The sequence below is a fragment of the Dryobates pubescens genome, chromosome 18 (genome assembly GCF_014839835.1).
Source record: "Dryobates pubescens isolate bDryPub1 chromosome 18, bDryPub1.pri, whole genome shotgun sequence".
NCBI lineage: Eukaryota > Metazoa > Chordata > Aves > Piciformes > Picidae > Dryobates > Dryobates pubescens.
This window is the reverse complement of record NC_071629.1, coordinates 20,297,546-20,320,496: the sequence shown is the minus strand read 5'-3', so window position 1 is coordinate 20,320,496 and position 22,951 is coordinate 20,297,546. Positions and strand designations below refer to the sequence as shown.

Sequence of the window (22,951 nt, the reverse complement as noted above, 5' to 3'; positions counted from 1 at the left end):
GCGTCCCGGGAGGGGAAAAGGGGGGACGGGGGGAGGGGGGGAGTGGGGAGGGTGTCGCCCCGCACCCACGTGGGAACCGTCCTGCTCCCGCCTTAACGGTCCGGTGTGGGGGGAGGGGGGGGGATAGGAAGAAGAAGAAGGGGGGGGTGGGGGCACCGCCCCGGGCCCAGCCGCTCCCGCTGTCACTGCCCGCTGCGTCACGAGCCGCCGCCGCCGCCACCCCCCCCGAGGCCACCGACCGACCCACACTTCCCTCCCCCCCCCGCAACACCACCCCCCAACCCCCCCCCCCGTGGCCGCCTTTGTGCGGCTCTGGGCGGCGCCGGCGCTGCCGCCGGCTCTCCCCACCGCCCCCCGCATCCCCACTCAAGTTTTCCTTTTATATAGTTTTGGGGTTGTTGGGCTTTTTTCTGTTGGTTTTTTGTTGTTGTTGGGGTTTTGGATTTGGTTTTTTGGGGTTTTTTCTTTAAGCCTTTTTCCGTTCCTCCCCTTTCTCCCCCCAAAGTTTCTCTCCCGGGCCTGTGTCCGTGTTTCCCCCCCCACCCCGGCCCCGCATTCGGGGAGCGGCACGACCCCGCCCCGGGCGGCCGCTGTGTGCCCGTGTCCCATCCCCGGCACGGCGGCGCGCCCCGTCCCGCAGCCGCCCCGTCCCGCCGCCGGTCCCCCCTCAACCCCCCCCCCCGCCCCGCCAGGCCGAGCCGAGCCCGGCCGGGCCGAGCCGTCCGGCCCGCAGCGGGGCGAGGGAAGAGAGGCTGGCGATCGCCCCCCCCGCGGCGCGGCGGGCCCGGCGCCCCGCGCGCCCTCCCTCCTCACCTCCGAGGCGACTCGAAAATGGCGCCGAAACCGAAAAAACTTCGCAAATTTCATTGTAGGCGGCCGCGAGGGCTGCTGGGAAGCGGGGGCGGGGGCAGCACCGCCCGCCGGGGCGGGACGGGGGTGGCCGCCGCGCCGGCGGCGGGCCCGCGGCCGCGTGGGGGAGAGCTGCCGGCGGTACCGGGCTCGGGGCGGGGGCTGAGCGTCCCCGGGGAGGACGCCGAGTGCCTCCCCAGCTTTCTTGGAGCCCCCTTCGGATACTGGAAGGCCACAAGAAGGTCGCCTCGGAGCCTTCTCCTCTCCAGACTGAACAGCCGCAACTCCCTCAGTCTGTCTCCGTAGGAGAAGTGCTCCAGCGCTCTGCCGATGGATGCTTTACAGCAGCCTGCTTCACGCAGAGGTGCACCCCATGGATCGCTCAGGCCAAAATACCCCAGCGAGGCCGTGGGGGAGCTGCATTCACCTGCCCCCGGCGCTGCTGCCGTGGCGGTGCAGGGAGCTGGGACCTGGGGTCGTACAGTCATTGAATGGTGTGGGTTGGAAAGAACCCTTAAAATCATCGAGTCCAGACGTTCTCTCCTATGCCTGGTGCTAACCCATGTCCCTCAGCAGCGCATCTCTGCCACTCTGAAACACCTCCAGGTTTGGGGACTCCACCACCTCCCTGGGCAGCCTGTTCCAATCCCTCACCACTCTTTTCCCTGATCTCCAACCTAAACTTCCCCTGACACAATTTCAGGCCATTTCCTCTTGTCTTATCATCTGATACTAAGGAGAAGAGTCCAACCTCCATCTCACTGCAACCTCCTTTCAGGGAGCTGCAGAGAGCAATGAGGTTTCCCCTCAGCCTCCTCTTCTCCACACAAAACACCCCCAGTTCCCTCAGCCGTTCCTCCCCAGCCCTATTCTCCAGACCCTTCCCCAGCTTTGTTGCCCTTCTCTGGACCTCTTCTTGGAGTGAGGTGCCCAGAACTGAACCCAGGACTCAAGGTGTGGCCTCACCAGTAATGGGGAACAATCCCTTCCCTGCTTCTGCTTGCCACACCATTGCTGATCCAGGCCAGGATGCTGGCCTTCTTGGGCACCTGGGCACACAGTGGCTCATCTTCAGCCAGGTGTTGACCACCACCTCCAGGTCTTTCTCTGCTGGGCAGTTTCCAGCCACTCTGCCCCAAGCCTGGAGCGTTCCTGGTATTACTGTGACTCAAGAGCAGGGCTAGCACTTGGCCTTGTTGAATCTCATACAACAGACCTCTTTCCATCAATCCAGCCTGTCCAGGTCCCTCTGCAGAGCATTCCTAGCCTCCAGCAGACCTATACTCCCTCCCAGCTTAGTGCCATCTGCCAACTTACTGAGGGTGCCTTGATCCCCTTATCCAGATCATTGATAAAAGATAGTAAAAAGAATTTGCCCCAGCACCAAGCCCTGGGGAACACCACTAGTGAGCAGCCACTGACTGCGTTTAATTCCATTCACCACCCCTCTGGGCTCAGCCATCCCAGTTTTTAACCAAAAAAACTTCTGCAACTGTGCAGTAGCCAAAATCTTCAATAAGGAAAAACCAAACCAACCAAACAAAACACAACAACAAAAAAACCCCAACCCTTATAAAATAATCCCAAAACCTGCAAGGGGAACCTCAGCATCGCCTCTTCTCTCCATGGTTTACAGCCTCTTGTAAACCATCTGAAGGAGGGATGAGGCTTTTTCACTCCTGGTTGGGTGGAAGTGCATAGAATCGATGGAATTGTCAGGGTTGGAAGGGACCTCAAGGATCATCTAGTTCCAGCCCCCCTGCCATGGCCAGGGACACCTCACACTGCAGCAGGTTGCTCACAGCCACAGCCAGCCTGGCTGCAAACACCTCCAGGGATGAGGCTTCCACCACTTCCCTGGGCAACCTGTTGCAGTGTCTCACCACCCTTGTCTTGTTACCCAGCACACAACTGTGCACTGCACAGAGTATCAGAGTGTGGTTGGTAGCTCTTTTCCTCCTTGTCATTAGTGTGATATTAGGGTTCTTGCAGCCTTCCTTCCCCTGAGCCCCAGGCCTGGGAGATGTTTCCCACCATGTTCCCCTGCACGGGCTGGCACAGCTTTATAACCTACCTGGAGTCACACAGCGGTGATGGGAACAGGATTTTGGAGCCCAGGTTGCGTGTCCCAGATGTGGGATGGTACCATGACATGCTAGCAGGGAAGATGGGTGGTTTGGAGATAGGGTTTTCTGCAAGAATTTATCATCTGAAGAGTCAGAACTTGGGAGGATAGGAAGCAACTGGCAATCTGATGCCTGGACAAAAGGGCTGCAAGTGGGAAGTGGTCCCTTCCAACGGGACAACCTGGATCTGGAAGCCAGAAACTTCCAGGTTTGTCACCTCCATTGCTGGGAATGAGCAAAGCTCTGAAGCTTTGTGTTGGCTTGGTGGATTCACTGAAAACTTGTGTTGGCTTGGTGGGTTCATTGAAGTCTTGAGTTGTCTTGGTGGATTCATTGAAGTCTTGTGTTGGCTTGGTGGATTCACTGAAGTCTTGTGTTGTCTTGGTGGGTTCATTGAAGTCTTGAGTTGTCTTGTTGGGTTCATTGAAGTCTTGTGTTGGCTTGGTGGGTTCATTGAAGAATTGTGTTGGCTTGGTGGATTCACTGAAACCTTGTGTTGGCTTGGTGGGTTCATTGAAGTCTTGTGTTGGCTTGGTGGGTTCATTGAAGTCTTGAGTTGTCTTGGTGGGTTCAGTGAAGTCTTGTGTTGGCTTGGTGGATTCACTGAAACCTTGTGTTGGCTTGGTGGGTTCATTGAAGAATTGTGTTGGCTTGGTGGGTTCACTAAAGTCTTGTGTTGGCTTGGTGGGTTCACTGAAGTCTTGTGTTGGCTTGGTGGGTTCATTGAAGTCTTGTGTTGGCTTGGTGGGTTCATTGAAGTCTTGTGTTGGCTTGGTGGGTTCACTGAAGTCTTGTGTTGGCTAGGTGGGTTAATTGAGGTCTTGTGTTGGCTTGGTGGGTTCACCATCTTCCTGTTGCAGCTTTTACTTCTATCCCCACCTGAAACAGCCAAAAAAAAAAAAAAAACCCAAGAAAAAGGAGGAAAAAAAAGACAAACAAAAAAGCCCCAAACCCAACCCCCCCAGTCCTGTTGCTAAATAATTGCTCTGTTCTCACAGGTGAGCCGTGGAGCTCAATTAATTCTGCTTTGTGAAGAGCTTCTGATCCTCTGGTGGAAACATGTAAGGGCACAACATGATTATTTTGCAACGCTCAGAGGCTGATAAGGGCGGTGAAAACGGAAAAAGCCTCACCACTGAAGGGTATTACAGCCCTGCTCTTTTTCCACTCCAGCTCACAAGAAACGAGCTGATGGCTGCTGCTTTTCATTTACAAGGGTTTCCCCCCCCCCCACCCCCTCCTTCTTGAAAGAAAGTATTCTGGAGGGACTTCATCTTTAAACAAATAATGTTTTTCTTGTTGGGCGTGCACTATTATTTTCTTAATTACCCCTGGATTTCTGCCTGTTCCACCAAGAGCTTTCTCAGATGGCAGAAACAATTGGTGTGTGTGTCCCCCCCCCCTTTTTTTTCCTTTTATCTCTCTCTCTCTCTCACACTTAACAGCGAAAAGTATCCCCCAATAAAAAGCCTCTGTGCATCCCATAAACTCCAACCGGACACGTGCTGCCAACAATCACACCTCTTCATTGAGGCATCTTATATGCTGCTTGCCTGTTTTTCCCTCCCCTTCTTTTTGGTTCTGTGTTTTGGTTTTTGGCTTTTGTTCCCACACTGCTACTATTGTTTACTACCCAGCCTCGCTGGCTGCCTGCGTTTTGGTGTCAAAACGAAAGGAATTGAGTCATTTATTTACCGTCAGAGCCCGCCCACTCCCCCTTCGTGCACGCGTCGAGATCTCAGCAGATGCGGCGGGGAAGGCACGGGCAAAGAGATTCACCTACACCTCTCACATCTGCTCTTGTGGGTGGCCTCTAATTAATTTGGCTCCGAGGCTTCTGCTCTAAGGTAGATGGGTTGGGAAGTCTGGCCAGGAGTCATCTGTTTGAATCATACCTAGGTTTGGGGTTTTATTTAATGGAGAACTTCCTTGTGTGGCTGTGTATGGAGAACCTCTTCCTTGTGTGGCTGTGTATGGAGAACCTCTTCCTTGTGTGGCTGTGTATGGAGAGCTTCTTCCTTGTGTGGCTGTGTGTGAAGAACCTCTTCCTTGTGTGGCTGTGTATGGAGAACCTCTTCCTTGTGTGGCTGTGTATGGAGAACCTCTTCCTTGTGTGTCTGTGTATGGAGAACCTTTTCCTTGTGTGGCTGTGTATGGAGAGCTTCTTCCTTGTGTGGCTGTGTCTGGAGAACTTCTTCCTTGTGTGGCTGTGTATGGAGAACCTCTTTCTTGTGTGGCTGTGTATGGAGAACCTCTTCCTTGTGTGGCTGTGTATGGAGAACCTCTTCCTTGTGTGGCTGTGTATGGAGAACCTCTTCCTTGTGTGTCTGTGTATGGAGAACCTCTTTCTTGTGTGGCTGTGTATGGAGAACCTCTTTCTTGTGTGGCTGTGTATGGAGAACCTCTTCCTTGTGTGGCTGTGTGTGAAGAACCTCTTCCTTGTGTGTCTGTGTATGGAGAACCTCTTCCTTGTGTGGCTGTGTATGGAGAGCTTCTTCCTTGTGTGGCTGTGTATGGAGAGCTTCGTTGTGTAGCTGTGTCTGACCTGCACCCTTGCAAGAACTAATTAAAAGGGGAAAAAATGGGGGGGTGGGAGAAATGGAACAAAAAGAAAAAAGAGAGAGGAAAAAGCCCCACACTTATTGGAATGTCAAACATAAATGTCAGCATTTCAAATGAAATGGTATCTTGGGAGGCTCCTGCACATTTAATCAGCCAGTTGCACCATCTATATCATGCACTCCAACACTGCAGCGAGAACCACGGCCGGCACTGGCTTAACATCAGCAGAAGTGTTTGCCAAGCCTGGATTATGTCACTGCTTTATGATCTTGCTTTGTAAAGGGAGAATACTCCTGGGGAGCAAGGACTCGGCACGCCGGATCCACAGCGAGAGCGAGGAATGAGTGCCGCTCACAGAGACCCGGGGAGGGGGAGGGACGGTGTTTGCTGGGGTAGTTTTAGAATCATAGAAGTGTCAGGGTTGGAAGGGGCCTCCAGGATCATCTAGTTCCAACCCCCCTGCCATGGGCAGGGACACCTCACACTAGATCAGGTTGCTCACAGCCACATCCAGCCTGGCCTTCAAAACCTCCAGGGATGAGGCTTCCACCACCTCCCTGGGCAACCTCAGTTGCCTCACCACCCTCATGGGGAACATCTTCCTAACATCCAATCTGAATCTACCCACTTCTAGTTTTGTTCCATCCCCCCAGTCCTATCACTCCCTGACACCTTAAAAAGTCCCTCCCCAGCTTTCTTGTAGCCCCCTTCAGATACTGGAAGGCCACAAGAAGGTCTCTTGGAGCCTTCTCTTCTCCAGACTGAACAGCCCCAACTCCCTCAGTCTGTCTCCACAGGAGAAGTGCTCCAGCCTTCTGCAGATGAATGCTTTACAGCAGCCTTCTTCAAGCAGAGGTGCACCCCGTGGATCACTCAGGCCAAAATACCCCAGTGAAGCTGTTTGCTGCTTTGCCCCATGCCAGCCTCCCATAGGCACACTGGACACCAGCTCTTGGTGTGTCACCGTTCTGCTCAGAGCCCTGGTGGCTTTCCCTTGCCTGTAGGATGCAGACACCCAGCCAGGTTGGGGCTGGGTAGATAGTCCAAAGGTGGTGCCTTTGCAGAGGTGGCAGCTATGGAACTAGTTAAAGATGAAAACTTCACCACACATGTTAAACCTGGCCTGCCATAATGCTTCTGCTCCTCACCATGGGTGCAAGTCATGGCCATGGCCACTCCTGGTGCTGCAGGCTGGTGGCAAAGGTTGGAAACCTTCTTTGAAGAGACCAATTCTGTTGTCTCTTTGAAGAGACCAATTCTGACCAGTTCTGTCCAGCACCAGCCTAAACAGCAGGCTTGGCTTTGCTGTCCACAACTGGAAGAAAAATAAAGCAAACACTTTGGGGGTTATGTGCCCTTTGAGGTGGGACAGTGGACATTGGAGGGGACAAATGGCTGAAGAGAACATCTCTTCAAAGGTAGCCCCTGGGGTTTGAGAGCTGTGCTGCCCTTGCTTTCCTGTTGCATCAAGAACCTTGTGCAGACCTTGTTCTCCCACCCTGAAGCTCACTGCTAGGGCATCCAGCCCAGCCTGGTAATTTCCCACAGCTACTGGGCTAATAAGATGTGGCTGCTTCTGTGCGAGTGTCTGGCCAGCCCAGAACCACATCCCACTGCTGGGGTTTGGCATGGGAAAGGGGGACCCTGTGTTTGCAGGGGCTGTGAAGGGCAAAGGGAGAGTGAGTGGGCAGCCTGGGGTGCCCAGGATGGTGGTGAGGAGCAAGTGTGAGTGTACACAGCCACAGAACCTCGTGGCTCCCCACGCACAGATCAAGGAGCCACAGAGTCAGAGTCACTTGAGTTGGAAGGGACCTTTCAGATCAAGTCCAACCGTGAACCCCACACTGCCAGGTCACCACTAAACATATCCCTCAGCACCACATCTCCACAGCTCTGAAACCCCTCCAGGGATGGGGACTCCACCGCTGCCACGCCTTCCATTTATTGCATTGCCCCACACCAGTGCCCATCTCTGCACTAAGCCTCTCTCCAGCCTCCAGCCTGGTCAGACCTAAGGCTTGTGTTTGTGCTTCATTTCTTTGAGGGTCTCCTTCATCTGACCCTGAGTGCCAGCCCTGGCATTTTGCCATGCCCTCCTCTGGCTTTGTGCATGGTGTGGCAGTCCCATCCTCAGCTCTCTGGGCACCCAGGGTGTTGGCAGCAGCCTGGGCTGCTCTCCTCAGTCATGTTGATAAAGATGTGCAGGGTGAGTGCCCAGAGGCTGGAGCCAGGCTCTGCTCCGTGGTGCCCAATGCCAGCACAAGGGGCAGTGGTGGAAGCTGAGGCAGAGGAAGTGCCATGGAAACATGAGGAAGAATTTTTTCACTGTGGGAGTGACAGAACAGGCTGCCCAGGGTGGGTTGTGGAGTTTCCCTCTCTGGAGATATTCAACCCCCACCTGGCTGTGTTCCTGTGTGACCTGCTGTAGGTGCTCCTGCTCTGGCAGGGGGGTTGGACTGGATGAGCTTTCGAGGTCCCTTCCAGCTCCTGGCATTCTGTGAATCTGTGTGGAAAATGGGCACGGTGGTCATGCCAGTAGGGTTTTTGGCAGCATTTCTTGCCTTCCCTTGGCTCAAAGAGTGCCCAGAGCGTAGTGCTGTCTGGACAGGGATTTCATTACCCGCCGTCCAGCCTGCCAGCACAACCTTGTCATGGCAATTTGTCACACATACTTGGTATGTGTTTAGTATCTCGCTGAGGGCTCCTTTGCCAGGCAATTCATCTAACTGCTGCTCGTCTGCTGCGGGGAGCAGCTGGGCTCCTGCTGGGCCAGCGCACGGCACAGCCCCGGGGCTGTGCTGCGCTCGCGGAGGGAGCCCTGGCCCTCCAGAGCAGAGCCAGAGAATGGTTTGGGTTGGAAGGGACTGGAAAGATCATCCAGTTTCAGCACCCCTGCCATGGGCAGGGACACTTTCCACTACCCCAGGTTGCTCAAGGCCTCATCCAAGCTGCCCTTGAACACCTCCAGGGAGGGAATATGCACAACCTCCCTGGGCAACCTGTGCCAGTGTCTCATCACCCTCACTCTCAGGAATTTCTTCCTCATCTCCAGTCTCAATCTCCCCTCTTCCAGCTCAAAGCCATTGTCACTCATCCTGTCACTCCCAGCCCTTGTCCAAAGTCCCTCACCCAGATCTCTTGAACCCCCTTCAGGTACTGGAAGGCTGCTCTAAGCTCTCCCTGGAGCCTTCTCTTCTCCAGGCTGAACAGCCCCAGCTCCTTCAGCCTGTCCCCACAGGGCAGGTTCTCCAGGCCTCTGATCATCTTTGTTGCTTCCTCTGGACCTGCTCAAGGGGTTCCATGTCCCTTCTTGTGCTGGGGGTGCCAGAACTGGACGCAGTACTCTAGGTGGAGTAAGGTGTGAACCCGAGGTGTGAACCAGCACCGTGAGACTGCCTACCACAAGTCTCCTTTTTCCACTAGGGGAGGAGGTTATTTTGGTAGGCAATAACTATTTCTGTCCAAGGGGCAATTTCTGAACCACCTCTTTGTCAGCTGGGGACGGAAAACTCCTGCAGAGGCACCAGCTCCCCGCTCCTCCCCTCCTGGTTTTTGCAGTTATTTTGCTCTATTTATTTACTGCAAAACTTGCTGTGTTGCCTGACATTTTTTGGTTATCAAAATATTTTGATTATGTGCAGGGGAGGGGGTGGGTTGATAGTGAGGCTGACATCTCGATAGGAAATTGCCTGCAAAATCTTCTAGCTAAATCCAGGGCAGGGAAGAGTGAGATATTCCAGCCTCTCCGAGGCAAACCCTCAGCACTGCTGCTGTGCAGAGCCCTGGTTCAGCTTGGCCCCATCTCCAGCCCTTCTGGGTTCAAGAGCTTGAGCTCTCCCTGGTTTAGAATCATTAGGGTTGGGAAAGATCTCTAAGATCATAGAATCATCCAGGCTGGAAAAAACCTCAGAGATCATCAAGTCCAACCTATTACCTAATACCTAACACCTCCTGACAACTAAACCATGGCTCCAAGTGCCACATCCAAGCCTTTCTTGAACATCTCCAGGGATGGGGACTCCACCACCTCCTGGGCAGCACATTCCAATGTCAAATCTCTCTTGCTGGGAAGAACTTTCTCCTCACCTCCAGCTTAAACCTCTCCTGGCACAGCTTGGGACTGTGTCCTCTTGTTCTGGGGGTGGGTGCCTGGGAGAAGAGACCAACCCCCAGCTGGCTACAACCTCCTTTCAGGTAGTTGTAGACAGCAAGAAGGTCTCCCCTGAGCCTCCTCTTCTCCAGATTAAACAACCCCAGCTCCCTCAGCCTCTCCTCATAGGACTTGTGCTCGAGATCCTCAAGTCAAACCTTCTACCCAAGATATCCATGACCCAAAGTGCCACATCTGCTTGTTTTGATGGATGCATCAAACCCAGCAACCATGAGAAGGAGGAATGGGCTGCCCAGGGAGGTGGTGGAGTCACCCTCCCAGGCAGTGTTTGCAAAAAGACTGGCTGTGGCACTCAGTGCCATGGTTTAGTTGATTGGATGGTGTTAGGTAATAGGTTGGACTTGATGATCTCAGAGGTCTTTTCCAACCTGGTTAATTCTGTGATTCTGTGATGCTGCTGCATGAGACCTGCAGCTGCTGTGGAGGTTTTGATGCAGCATGAGAGGGAACAGAGAGGCAGGACACAAAAAGCAGAGCTCAAAGAAGTTGGAGGGGAGATATACATCAAGGTGACTCTGAAAAGGTCTGGAACACTTTCTGCTTTGTTTTCTCTCACTGTGAGGATGAGGAAGGCTGCTCTTCACGGGGTAACTACAGGAACACAGGGTGTTAGGGGTTGGAAGGGACCTCTGGAGATCTTCCAGTCCAACCCTGCCAGAGCAGGAGCAGAGAATCCAGCACAGGTCACACAGGAACACATCCAGGCAGGGCTTGAAAGTCTCCAGAGAAGGAGACTCCACAACCTCCCTGGGCAGCCTGCTCCAGGGCTCTGTGACCCTCACAGTGAAGAAGTTCCTCCTCATGTTGAGGTGGAACCTCCTGTGCTGGAGTTTATATCCATTGCCCCTTGTCCTGTCACAGGGTGCAAGTGAGCAGAGCCTGTCCCCTCCCTCCTGACCCCCAGCCCTCAGATATTGATAGACATTTATAAGATCCCCTCTCAGCCTTCTCCTCTCCAGACTGAACAGCCCCAGGGCTCTCAGCCTCAGGTCTGTGCTCCAGTCCTTTCATCATCCTTTTAGCGTCTGTTGGACTCTCTCCAGCAGATCCCTGTCCCTCTTGAACTGGGGAGCCCAGAACTGGATGCAATATTCCAGGTGAGGTCTCACCAAGGCAGAGTAGACGGGGAGGAGACCCTCCCGGGATCATCTGGACACACTGCTCTGAATGCCCCCAGGACCCCATTGGCCTTCTTGGCCCCCAGGGCTCATTGCTGACCCAGGGGTGCTGGCCATGGAGGTGTCACCTGGTTTTATCCTCAAGCACAGTGCCACCAGCAGAAGACAAACTGACCCACGAGTGAAGAACCACTTGCTCTTCACTCACCCATTTGAAACAGGCACTGAGAAATAATCTGTGGCAGCAGCTCTCCAGCTTCCCAGCGCAGAGCTGCTGACAGTTTGGAAGATCAACGTTTACTCAGACAGTGCAGGATGATGACTTTGCCTGCTCTTGCTATTTTTCTCAGTGCCTAAACAAGCTTCTCTCACTTCCCCAAGCCAGCAGGTTTCAAACTCTTTTTTGAAGTGCCTTGTGTTAGCAAACTTGCAATTTGTCAGCAGTGCAGTCCTGTGGGCTCGTGTGGATAAATATTGTGCTCTCTGGGCAAAGAGAAATGTCATGGCATCACAGAACTGGCAGGGTTGGAAGGGACCTGCAGGAGCAGGGCCGTGCAGGATATGGCCATGCAGGGGCAATGTGTACCCTGGCATCACCTTCACTGCAGGAGGGACCTTACAACCCAGGTGTGCATCCTTCAAGCCCTGCCTTCCCTCAGGTGTCAGAAGATCACAGGATCACAGGATGCTAGGGGTTGGAAGGGACCTCTGAATCATAGAATCATAGAATTGTTAGGTTTGGAAAGAACCTCAAGGATCAGCCAGTTCTAACCCCCCAGGGACACCTCACACTACAGCAGGTTGCTCACAGCCACATCCAGCCTGGCTGCAAAAGCCTCCAGGCAGGAGGCTTCCACCACCTCCCTGGGCAACCTGTGCCAGTCTCTCACCACCCTCATGGGGAACAACTTCTTCCTAACATCCAATCTCAATCTCCCCACTTCTAGTTCTGCTCCATTCCCCCCAGACCTATCACTCCCTGACACCCTCAAAAGTCCCTCCCCAGCTTGCTTGTAGCCCCCTTCAGATCCTGGAAGGCCACAAGAAGGTCTCCTGGGAGTCTTCTCTTCTCCAGACTGCACAACCCCAACTCCCTCAGTCTGTGCTCACAGCAGAGCAGCTCCAGCCCTCTGCTCATCCTCGTAGCCCTTCTCTGGACACCTTCCAGCACCTCCAGATCCTTCCTGTAATAGGGGCTCCAGAACTGGACACAGTACTCCAGGTGGGTTCTCACCAGAGTGGAGTAGAGGGGGAGAATCCCCTCTCTGGCCCTTCTGGCTCTGCTTCTCTTGCTGCAGCCCAGGATGTGATTTGCTTTCTGGGCTGCAATTGCACACTGGGATGTCACAATAGGAGAACGTGCTACTTAGCACAGAGCTGTAGATTAGACAGGGTCATTTGCAATACAAACCAGTTCCAACATCAGACATTTGCAAAAGTCCTTCTTGTGCTGACTACAGTATTGAAGATCATGGCAGGGGCTGGGAGATCATTGAGTTCAACCCCATTGCCAAGGCAGGTTCACCGAAAGAAGGTCACACAGGAGCACGTCCAGGCAGGTTTTGAGTGACTCCAGTGATGGAGACTCCACCACCTCTCTGGGCAGCCTGTCCCAGTGCTCCAACACCCTTAAACTCCTCCTGTTTACATGGAACTTCTTATGGTCAAGTCTGTGCTTGTTACCCCTTGTCCTGTCACTGGGCATCACAGAAAAAAAGCCTGGTCCCATCCTCCTGACACCCACCCCTGAAGTATTGATCAGCATTGATGAGATCCCCCTCAGGCTGCTCTTCTCCAGAATGAAAAGCCCCAATCATAGAATCATGGAATTGTCAGGGTTGGAAGGGACCTCAAGGATCATCCAGTTCCAACCCCCTGCCATGGGCAGGGACACCTCTCAGTCTTTCCTCGTTCCAGTCCCCTCAGCATCTCCATAGCCCAGTAGGAAAGCTGCTGTTTCCAGCTGCACATTGTTTGTGTCATGCTCCTTGGCCACCCCATGGCCCTCTGCCATATGATATGTACTGTGAAATTATACCTTCCAAGACTCATTTTGCACAATTCAAGGCAATAGCCCCCAGGGGCATTCCTCAGACATGTGAGGAGGCTGAGAAATGTTGGTGGTTGTCTTTAGGTGCCTTGGCCCTCCTCCTAGGGAAGACAGTCTGACTACCTGGTAGATGTTATTCATTCCTAAAGACTAGCTCCTAGAACGGGTGAAAAGAGCACTCCAGCAGTGAAGCTGTGTGTCTCTGATAGCTGACATCCAGCAAGCTAGCAGGGAAATGCCTCAGGGCAGGTGCTCATCTCCAAAGCAAGCAGGTCCCTGGCCAGCCCAGGAGCAGCAGGAGGGAGACAGGGAGGCTCCCCAGCAGCCCCTGTCTGTATGCTGGCCCTGTCCTCCCACAGCTCTCTTAAACCTCTCATTATGGTTTACGTGAGGATCGCTTTGCCTTTTGGTGTCTGTAGGCAGCTCCTCCTCACGCTGGGTGCTTGGCTGCATCACTGCTTCACTGCCCTTCCAGCAGGTCTTGAGGTCCCTGGCAGAAGTTTGCTTTCAAAAGCAAGGCTGGGTTTGCTGAGGACAGGAGCAAGGATCCAAATGCTCGGGAGAGCCTGGCAGGTCTGTCCCAAGCACTCTGACTGCTGGCAAGTCTCTGCTTTCCTAACCTGGGAAGGAGGAGGAGGACTTCCTGGCACCAAGTGAACCATTTGTCCTATTATCATAATTTGAACAGGAGGATGAGCTCCTGAGGCTGAGCAGTACTTAGGTGTCTAGATGGCCAGGGCACAATATCCTTTAAACACACTTTTCACCCTTGAACAGTACATCTTTTCCACTCTGAGGAGGAAGAAGTGTTGCTCATACCATAACATCATTTTGTTCACATCCTTTCCTTCTTGTTTTTTTTGATGGTGCCTCCAACAATAGGCTTTTTTGGGGGGAAATCAGGAATTTAAAGCCACACAGGGCCTGACTTTCTCTGCAAAACTGCAGGCTTGCACCAGGGATTAATTTGGCAATGCACAGTGCAGAAACAATGGCAAAACAGGCTGCAAGTTGCATCTGCCATGTTGTCCCTAGGGGCAGAGAGGAGATGCTGCAGGTACAGGGTGCCCAAATCTGTGTGCACCTTGGAGAGTGATTGCAGCACACACTGTGTTGCAACTGCATGTAAAATAGTACCATTTGGGACAGAAGACCAGACCCTGACCTGCCACACCTGGCCCAGTTCCAGGGAAATCATAGAACTGTTTCAGTTGGAAAAAGACCTATATGATCCCTGAGTCCAAACATCAACCTGACAATATTATGCCCATCAAACCCAAAGTGCCATGGCCTCAGGTTTCTTGAACGCCTCCAGGGATGGGGACTCCACCACCTCCCTGGGCAGCCTGTGCCAATCCCTGACCAATCTTGCAGCAAAGGCATTTTCCCTTATCTCCAACCTAAACCTCTCCTGGCACAATTTCAGGCTATTTCCTCTCCTTCTATCTCCTGATCCTAGGGAGAAGAGACCACCCCCCACCTCACATCAACCTCCTTTCAGGCAGTTGTAGACAGCAATGCGGTCTCCCCTCAGCCTTGTCTTCTGCAGTCTAAACACCCCCAGTTCCCTCACCTGCTCCTCACCATTCCTGTTCTCCAGACCCTTCACCAGCTAACACTAGCTGTGTGTTTCCCACCAAAACTGCACACTGTGGCATTATTTGTAGAGGGAGAGGCAGGAGATAAATGTATGCTTAATATCATGGCTGGACATCTGACTCTTGAAGCTGCAGTCATCCCTGAGGCTTCTGACACCTCTGTGTCTCTGTACCTGTGACCTGCCCTGGCTTGTGTGAAAGGCTGCAGGTGGCTGGAGCTCTGCGTGCAGAGGAAGGATGCAACCATGGCCACAACAACCCCAGGCAGTGCTACAGGCTGGGGTCAGAGTGGCTGGAGAGCAGCCAGGCAGAAAGGGACCTGGGGATGCTGGTGGACAGCAGCTGAACATGAGCCAGGAGTGTGCCCAAGTGGCCAAGAAGGCCAATGGCATCCTGGCCTGCATCAGGAAGAGTGTGGCCAGCAGGAGCAGGGAGGTCATTGTGCCCTGTGCTCAGCACTGCTTAGGCCACACCTTGAGTCCTGTGTCCAGTTCTGGGCTCCTCAATTTAAGAAGGGCATTGAGACCCTTGAATGTGTCCAGAGGAGGGCAACAGAGTTGGGGAGGGGTCTGGAGCACAGCCCTGTGAGGAGAGGCTGAGGGAGCTGGGGTTGCTTAGCCTGGGGAAGAGGAGGCTCAGGGGAGACCTTCTTGCTGTCTACAACTATCTGAAGGGTGGCTGTAGCCAGGTGGGGGTTGGTCTCTTCTCCCAGGCAAGCAGCACCAGAACAAGAGGACACAGTCTCAAGCTGCAGCAGGGGAGGTTTAGGCTGGATGTTAGGAAGAAGTTCATCATAGAAAGAGAGATTGGCCATTGGAATGTGCTGCCCAGCGAGGTGGTGGAGTCACCATCACTGGAGGTGCTTTAGGAGGAGACTTGATAGGGTGCCTGGTGCCATGGTTTAGTTGATCAGATGGTGTTGGATGATGGGCTGGATACGATGATCTTGAAGGTCTCTTCCAACCTGGTTAATTCTATTCTATGCTATTCTATTCTATTCTATTCTATTCTATTCTATTCTATTCTATTCTATCCCCAGGGAGATGACAGTGTGACAGTGAGCACCTGCCCTGCACCCAAGGGGGACTTTATGAGCCCCCAGCACCAGTCCCAGCTATATCAGGAAGCCCCTCAGGGATGGAGGTGCAAACGCGCTGGGAAAGGCGAGGAGGAAAACGTGGGAGGGATGGAAGGAGCAGCAAAACCAGTCTAACCCAAATGGCAGAACACCAAAATGAGACCACCCAGGGCACCTTTAATTAGTACTCTTCCTAAATTAGTGCTTCCCTCTGCTCTCAGTGCTCATCTTTCATTCATTTTCCCCTTCATAAAATGCCAAGTCAAATGAGTGCGATAAGTTGTTGCTCTGGTGGGGAATGGGAGGAGGGTGTGGAGGCAGAGAGGAGAGGGTGCAGGCAGGAGCTCTGGATAGCCCTGAAGATGGGGTGCAGGATTGGGCCCAATGCCACCCCAAAGGTGATCCTGCTGGCAGTGGGTCTGGTTTTGACTGATGCCAGTGAGGGAGACACAAGCAGGTGTGACCTGGTGTGGAGCAGAGCTGCCTGCAGGAAAGGAAATGCAGAAATCCCTATGGGGACAGGCTGGGAGAGTTGGGGCTCTTCAGCCTGGAGAAGGCTCTAGAGAGACCTTGTGGCCTTTCAGTACCTGAAGGGGGCTGCAGAAAAGATGGGGAGGGATTGTTTACTAGGGCTTGTAGTGACAGGATGAGAGGCAATGGTTTTAAGCTACAAGAGGGGAGATGTAGACTGGAGATTAAGAAGAAATTCTTTAGAGTGAGGGTGGGGAGACACTGGAACAGGTTGCCCAGGAAGGTTGTGGATGCTTCCTCTTCCCAGCAAGCCTATTGCCCAGCCAGATGAGTGCATGGCATGGTCCTGAGTACCCCAGCTTCACTGGAGCACACCCAGGAGGTGAGAGAGGAGGAAACCTGCAAATGAACAGGGCTGTGCAGCCCAGAGGGCAAAGCCCAGGAGGAAGGCAAAGCAACCTCCTTTTGGTTTTGCAGTCTGATATGCGGTTTGGGAGAGGTGGTGATCACAGAATCATAGAACTGTTGAGGTTTAGAAGAAACCTTTGAGATCATCCAAGCCCAAGCACTCAGCGAGATGGGTCTGCTGGAGCTGCTGCCTTTTAATTTAGTCTCTTGCACCGACTACATCTAATAAAACATTTTAATTTAAACCAATGATGACTTCTGAGTCTTGCTTCTGGGAACAGCTCTACGTTTCTGTGCTCCTCACAGGAAAGAAATTCCAGTTTTGTTTGAAAGAAGGAGACATTTCATCCTCTTGGGGCAAATACCTAACTGTAAAGAGAGAGAAGAAAAAGCCCCAATTAGTTTCATGATGTCAGTAAATGATACCATGAATTGGGAAATCCGTGAGTTTCACTGAAACCAGTCACGGTTTCCACGCACACACACACACACACACCCTGCCTCTCATCTGCTTTCAAACACTTTGTTCATGCTCAGGGCTGGAGGAATGCAGAGGTAGCTAAATATTTCCACATCTGGTTCTGGGGAAGATTTGGAAAATTCATTTTGCTGCAGAATGAGCAACAGCAACGGAGTTTATTTGTGTCCCTCGGTGTACGGCTCTGGCTCGTAGCCTTTCTCCTCCTGCTGGGGCTTGCCTGACCCGCTGCTTCCAACTCACCTGTTGCTCAAAGAGGAAGGTTTGCTGTCTCCTTGGGAGGCAGGAGGGATGTTCTCTCTTTTGTTGTTCCCTCAGCCTCTGCTGGGGGATGGTTTCACCACCCGAGCCCTGGTTCTCCTACCCTTTCGCTACAACTTTGTGGCTTCCAGCACGGAGAGGATATCAGCTGTCCGTCATACCTAGGACAAGTAAGGCAGGAGACACCTCCATGGGTGTAACTGTTTGTTCTCATCCACAAAAATGCTCCCAGAAAGCAGAGGGATCAGTTTGGAAAGATGAGGAATCACTGAATCACAGAATGCTAGGGGTTGGAAGGGTCTTTCAGGGCTCATCGAGTCCAAGCCCTCTGCTAAAGCAGGTTCACCTGAGGAAGGTCACACAGGAACGTGTCCAGGTGGGTGTTGAATGTCTCCAGAGGTGGAGACTCCACCACCTCTCTGGGCAGCCTGCTCCAGTGCTCCAGCACCCTTACATTCTAGAAGTTCCTCCTCATGTGTAGATGGAACTTCAAGTTTGTGCCCATCACCCCTTGTCCTGTCACTGGGCACCACTAAACAAAGCCTGCTCCCCTCCTCCTGACACCCATCCTTTGAGTATTGATCAGCACTGATGAGATTTCCCCAGCCCAGGCTGCTCTTTTCCAGACTGAAAAGCTCCAATTCTCAGTCTTTCCTTGTAGGAGAGTTGCTCCAGTCCCCTCAGCATCTTTGTACCCCTTTGCTGGGTACCCTCTCTGGCAAATATTTTGCCTAATGAGTGATGCAAAGTGAAAGGGTTGATGATGAGGCTTCCCCTGGTGAATGAACCTTGGTGTGGGCTACCAGCTGGCACCTGTCCTGCCTGCTGTGGCTCTGCAGCAGTCAGTCAGATGTGGAGCTTCACATTGCAGAGGAGCAGCAAAGTGCAAAATGCAGAAGCAGCTGGGTGCTCTGAGCAGCACTGCTCATGGATCACCAGTGTGTGCCCGAATGGACAGGCATGGCTGTCCCTGCCAGTGCTGCCAAGGCAGAGCAGGACACCTAAGAGTGACTTGGGGTGTGGGGCGGTGGTTAGGTGGGAACAGCTCCGTGAGACCAGCTGTCAGGTCTGCTGGAGAAGAAATGTCTGTGAGGCATCACCTGGCACTTGCAGCTGATGTTGGCAGAAGCACAGAAACAGGGAATCACAGAAACATTCAGGTTGGAACAGACCCTCAGGATCACCAAGTCCAACCCTGAGCCCTACTCTACAAGGGTCACCCCTAAACCATAGCCCCAGGCACCACATCCAAACAACCTTTAAATACATCCAGGCTTGGGGACTCCACCACCTCCCTGTCAGCACATTCCAATCCCTGACCACTCTGGATGGGAATTTTTTTTCCTAATGTCCAGTCTAAACCTACACAGCTGCAGCTTGAGGCCATTCCCTCTTGTCCTGTCACTAATGCCCTGTGAGAAGAGACCAGCAGCAGCCTCTCCACAACTTCCTTTCAGGGAGCTGTAGACAGCAATGAGGTCTCCCCTCAGCCTCTTCTTTTTCACACTAACCAGCCCCAGCTCCTTCAGTCTCTCTTCATCAGATTCATTCTCCAGGCCCTTCACAGCTTCCTTGCCCTCCTCTGCACTCTCTCCAACACCTCCACATCTCTCTTCTGTTGAGGCAGCCAAGTAGTTTAGCAACAACAACAACAAAATAGCTACAAGTAGGATGGAAGGAGGAACTGCTCCTTGGTGGTCCTGCTAGGGCTGGCTCTGTTCCCCAAAGGCCAGCAGCAATGGCTGTGTCCCCTCCTTGGAGATGGCAGTGTGAAGCTGTCCATCGTGGACACTTCTGCTGCTCACAGTGAGCTCCAAGACAGCAGAGCAGGTTCAGGCTTGCTCTGTTTCCATACAGCCCCCAGCAAGCCCAGGCAGCCCCAGCACTGCTGAAACAGCCCTGGTGCCACCCCTGACAACCTTGTCCTCACTCCTGGCCTAATTACCTGTGAGCAGAGACCAGCATCAACCTCTCCACAACGTTCTTTCAGGTAGTTGTAGAGAGCAATGAGGTCTCCCCCCAGTCTCCTCTTTTCCAAACTAAGCAGCCCCAGCTCCTTCAGTTGCTCCTCATATGATTTATTCTCCAGGAATACCTCTTGAGAGCACCAGCAGCTGCTCTCGAGGAGGCTTCAAGGGGATGCCCTGCAGTGGGGTGGGTGCCCTGAGGCTGCAGAAAAGCGCCAGCTAATGGTACTGGTCACATGTGGGTACCAGCCATGTCAGGGGAAGGCATGAGTGCCTGCTGAAAGTTCTGGCTAGGTTTTGTTTTCTCCAGCAGTTGCAGTTTACAAACTGGAGCCAGAGCTCACCTCCTCTTGGCCCTCCCCCCAGAGAGGGCAGTGGGCACAGAGCCACCAGGCTCAGGAAGAGGCTTTGTTGCAGGGCTCAGCCATTGAATTCAGCAGGTCTTGGAGAACCCCAGACTTGTTTTCAAGCTAGATTGTTTGCTCTGGAGAGCAGCTCTGAAGCACCCACCCTGCACACCCTGAACACCAGCATGTGCCAGCGTCAGGAGCTGCCAGGCTGCTGGACTCTGCTGGACTTGGACCCTGCCGTGGGGCTGCCCAGGTTTTAGGGCAGTGGTGGCAGAGGTTGGGGTGCAGCATGTGCCTGGGTACACTGTGGGGTGTAGTGGCTGTGCTGGGGAGGAGGAGGCTGTGTGGGGAGGATAGCTGTGCTGGTTTTTTGGTCGTGTTCAGTTTGCATCCTCCTCCTTCTCCACTGCCTTGAAGCTCCCCACCGCACCGGGCTGCTCCTGGGGCACCGTGAGAGTTTCAGCTCACTCGGGGCATCTGCTCCACCTCCTGCCCTACCAACAGCTCCTCTCCAAGCCCTAGGAACAGCAGGAGTGCGACTGGCCCGTGGCAGTGAACGGGGTGCTGGCCATCACCGTGCGGCCAGCAGAGAGAACAGGGTGGGGAAGGGAGGTGGATGTGGCTGTTCGCTGGGAGGGCACAGCTGGGTCACCCTCTGAGATGTCTGCCGGAGAGCAGGCAGCCTGAGCTGTAACCAGGCTTTTATGGGGCCTTGGAGAAGGTATCTTGGCAGCTGTCATCTGCATCGTGCAGACTGCAGCTCCCCCACCTCTGTCCCTGGCTGGTAATAACCACTAGAAAGCAGCCTTGAAACAACAACCAGTGCTCTAATGAAGCTGGAGAGCCTTGCCAGGAGAGGGACGCACCAGAGCCGCACGCAACCACCGAGGAGCACAGCCTGCGAGCCAGACCTGGCCCTGTAGGGCCATAGCCCAGTTTGGTGCTTCCCTGGCCCCTTCAGCAGGATGGTGGCTGGTGGCCACTGAGCTGAGCTGCAGCTTTCACTCCATGCTGGTGGCCAGCTTCTCTGCTGGTGGCCACTGAGCTGCAGCCTTAGCTCCATGCTGGTGGCCACTGAGCTGAGCTGCAGCTTTCACTCCATGCTGGTGGCCAGCTTCTCTGCTGGTGGCTACTGAGCTGCAGCCTTAGCTCCATGCTGGTGGCCAGCTTCTCTGCTGGTGGCCACTGAGCTGCAGCCTTAGCTCCATGCTGGTGGCCAGCTTCTCTGCTGGTGGCCACTGAGCTGCAGCCTTAGCTCCATGCTGGTGGCCAGCTTCTCTGCTGGTGGCCACTGAGCTCAGCTGCAGCCTTAGCTCCATGCTGGTGGGCAGCTTCTCTGCTGGTGGCCACTGAGCTCAGCTGCAGCCTTAGCTCCATGCTGGTGGCCAGCTTCTCTACTGGTGGCTACTGAGCTGCAGCCTTAGCTCCATGCTGGTGGGCAGCTTCTCTGCTGGTGGCCACTGAGCTGAGCTGCAGCCTTTGCTCCATGCTGGTGGGCAGCTTCTCTGCTGGTGGCCTCTGAGCTGAGCTGCAGCCTTAGCTCCATGCTGGTGGCCAGCTTCTCTGCTGGTGGCCTCTGAGCTGAGCTGCAGCCTTAGCTCCATGCTGGTGGCCAGCTTCTCTGCTGGTGGCTACTGAGCTGCAGCCTTAGCTCCATGCTGGTGGGCAGCTTCTCTGCTGGTGGCCTCTGAGCTGAGCTGCAGCCTTTGCTCCATGCTGGTGGCCAGCTTCTCTGCTGGTGGCCACTGAGCTGCAGCCTTAGCTCCATGCTGGTGGGCAGCTTCTCTGCTGGTGCTGCAGCTGACCTGCAGGCTTTGCTCCATGCTGGTGTCCTCCTTCTCTGCAGGTGACACCTCAGTGGCCAGCTGTACCAGTGCAACATAAAAGGGAGGCAGTGGCCCCTGTCAGCAGGGGCATGTTGCACAGGGGACGCCAGCAGTGTGAGCCGTGGAGGCACTGGTGCAGGACTGCACTGGCAGACCCACAGTGCCCCAGTGTGACTTTAGCTATCCAAGTGATCTCTGCAGTACTGCTCCAGTTTGCCCAGCCTTCACCACAGCCCTGTGCTCAGCACCACTCCAACAGCAGTTTTTAAAAGCCTTTATTTTGGAAGAAGGAGGGGTTTTTGGTGCTGATTCTGAGGATGTGTGGGTACTGCCTGGATCCTGTGATGCCCAGAAGCACTCCTTTGCCCAGCCGGCACTGGGGACCTTTCTGCTGCATGCTGGCTCCCAGACCTACAGGGGGTTTGTTGCTGGACCTGGGATTGGCAGTGGCAAGTTGGTGCCAGGATGATGTCAGGATGGTGCTTGGTCAGTGCTGGAGTGATATCAGTGGGGTGCTGAGGTGGTGCTGGAGAGATGCTGGAGCAGTGCTGGTGGGGTGCTGGAATGATGCTGGAGTGATGTTGGAGTGCTGCTGGTGGGGTGCTGGGATGGTGCTGGAGTGCTGCTGGTGAGGTGCTGGGGTGGTGATGGGGTGGTGTTGGAGTGATGCTGGTGAGGTGCTGGGATGGTGCTGGAGTGATGTTGGAGTGATGCTGGTGGGGTGCTGGGATGATGCTGGAGTGATGTTGGAGTGATGCTGGTGAGGTGCTGGGATGATGCTGGAGTGATGTTGGAGTGATGCTGGTGAGGTGCTGGGATGGTGCTGGAGTGATGTTGGAGTGATGCTGGTGGGGTGCTGGGATGATGCTGGAGTGATGTTGGAGTGCTGCTGGTCATGTGTTGGGATGGTGCTGGAGTGATGTTGGAGTGCTGCTGGTCATGTGTTGGGAGGGTGCTGGAGTGATGTTGGAGTGCTGCTGGTCATGTGTTGGGAGGGTGCTGGAGTGATGTTGGAGTGCTGCTGGTCATGTGTTGGGAGGGTGCTGGAGTGATGTTGGAGTGATGCTGGTGAGATGCTGGGATAGTGTTGGAGTGATGCTGCTGGGGTGCTGGGATGGTGCTGGAGTGACGTTGGAACCGTGCCAGAGTGATGCCAATGCGGTGCTGGGGAAATTGCGGTATGAGTGTGGCGCGGGTGCGGTGTGGGTGCGGTGTGGCGGTGGCGGTGCGGTGCGGTGCGGCGCGGCTGGGGCTGCGGCGCCGGTGCTGTGCGGCCTTGCCGGGCCGAGGACCAGCAGAGGGAGCACAGGAGTGCAAGAATCGCACCTGGGAGCTGGGAGAGGACGAGGGCTCCGGCTGCGCCGGTGTGCGCTGCCGTGCGCCGGTGTGCGCTGCCGTGCGCCGGTGTGCGCTGCCGTGCGCCGCTCCGCCGTGGCCGCCCCGCCTCGGAGCCGGTGGCAGCGGCAGCGAGCAGCAGGCAGCCGCCACCAACAGGGCTCCCCACGGCAGCCCCCCGGGCAGTGCCTGTCTGCCGGGAGCAGCAGAGGTGCCAGGCTGGGTGCCCAGCACAGAAGCCCAGCAGGCACTCTGAAGATCGATGCAAGGCCCGATCTTGGCAGAGATGCTGCAGGTTTCTCA

At 54.4% G+C, this 22,951-nt stretch overlaps 1 protein-coding gene across 1 annotated transcript; it reads right to left on the bottom strand.

The window, feature by feature from the left end:
• Positions 1-1,272: 1,272 nt before the first annotated feature.
• On the bottom strand, positions 1,273-13,329 carry LOC128898076 (zonadhesin-like). The gene is made up of 3 exons (XM_054169473.1): positions 13,264-13,329; positions 3,193-3,775; positions 1,273-1,319 (listed from the first exon to the last, which is right to left on the bottom strand). The coding sequence occupies exons 1-3, from the start codon at positions 13,327-13,329 to the stop codon at positions 1,273-1,275; spliced, it is 696 nt and encodes a 231-aa protein (XP_054025448.1).
• Between the last annotated feature and the right edge of the window lie 9,622 nt (positions 13,330-22,951).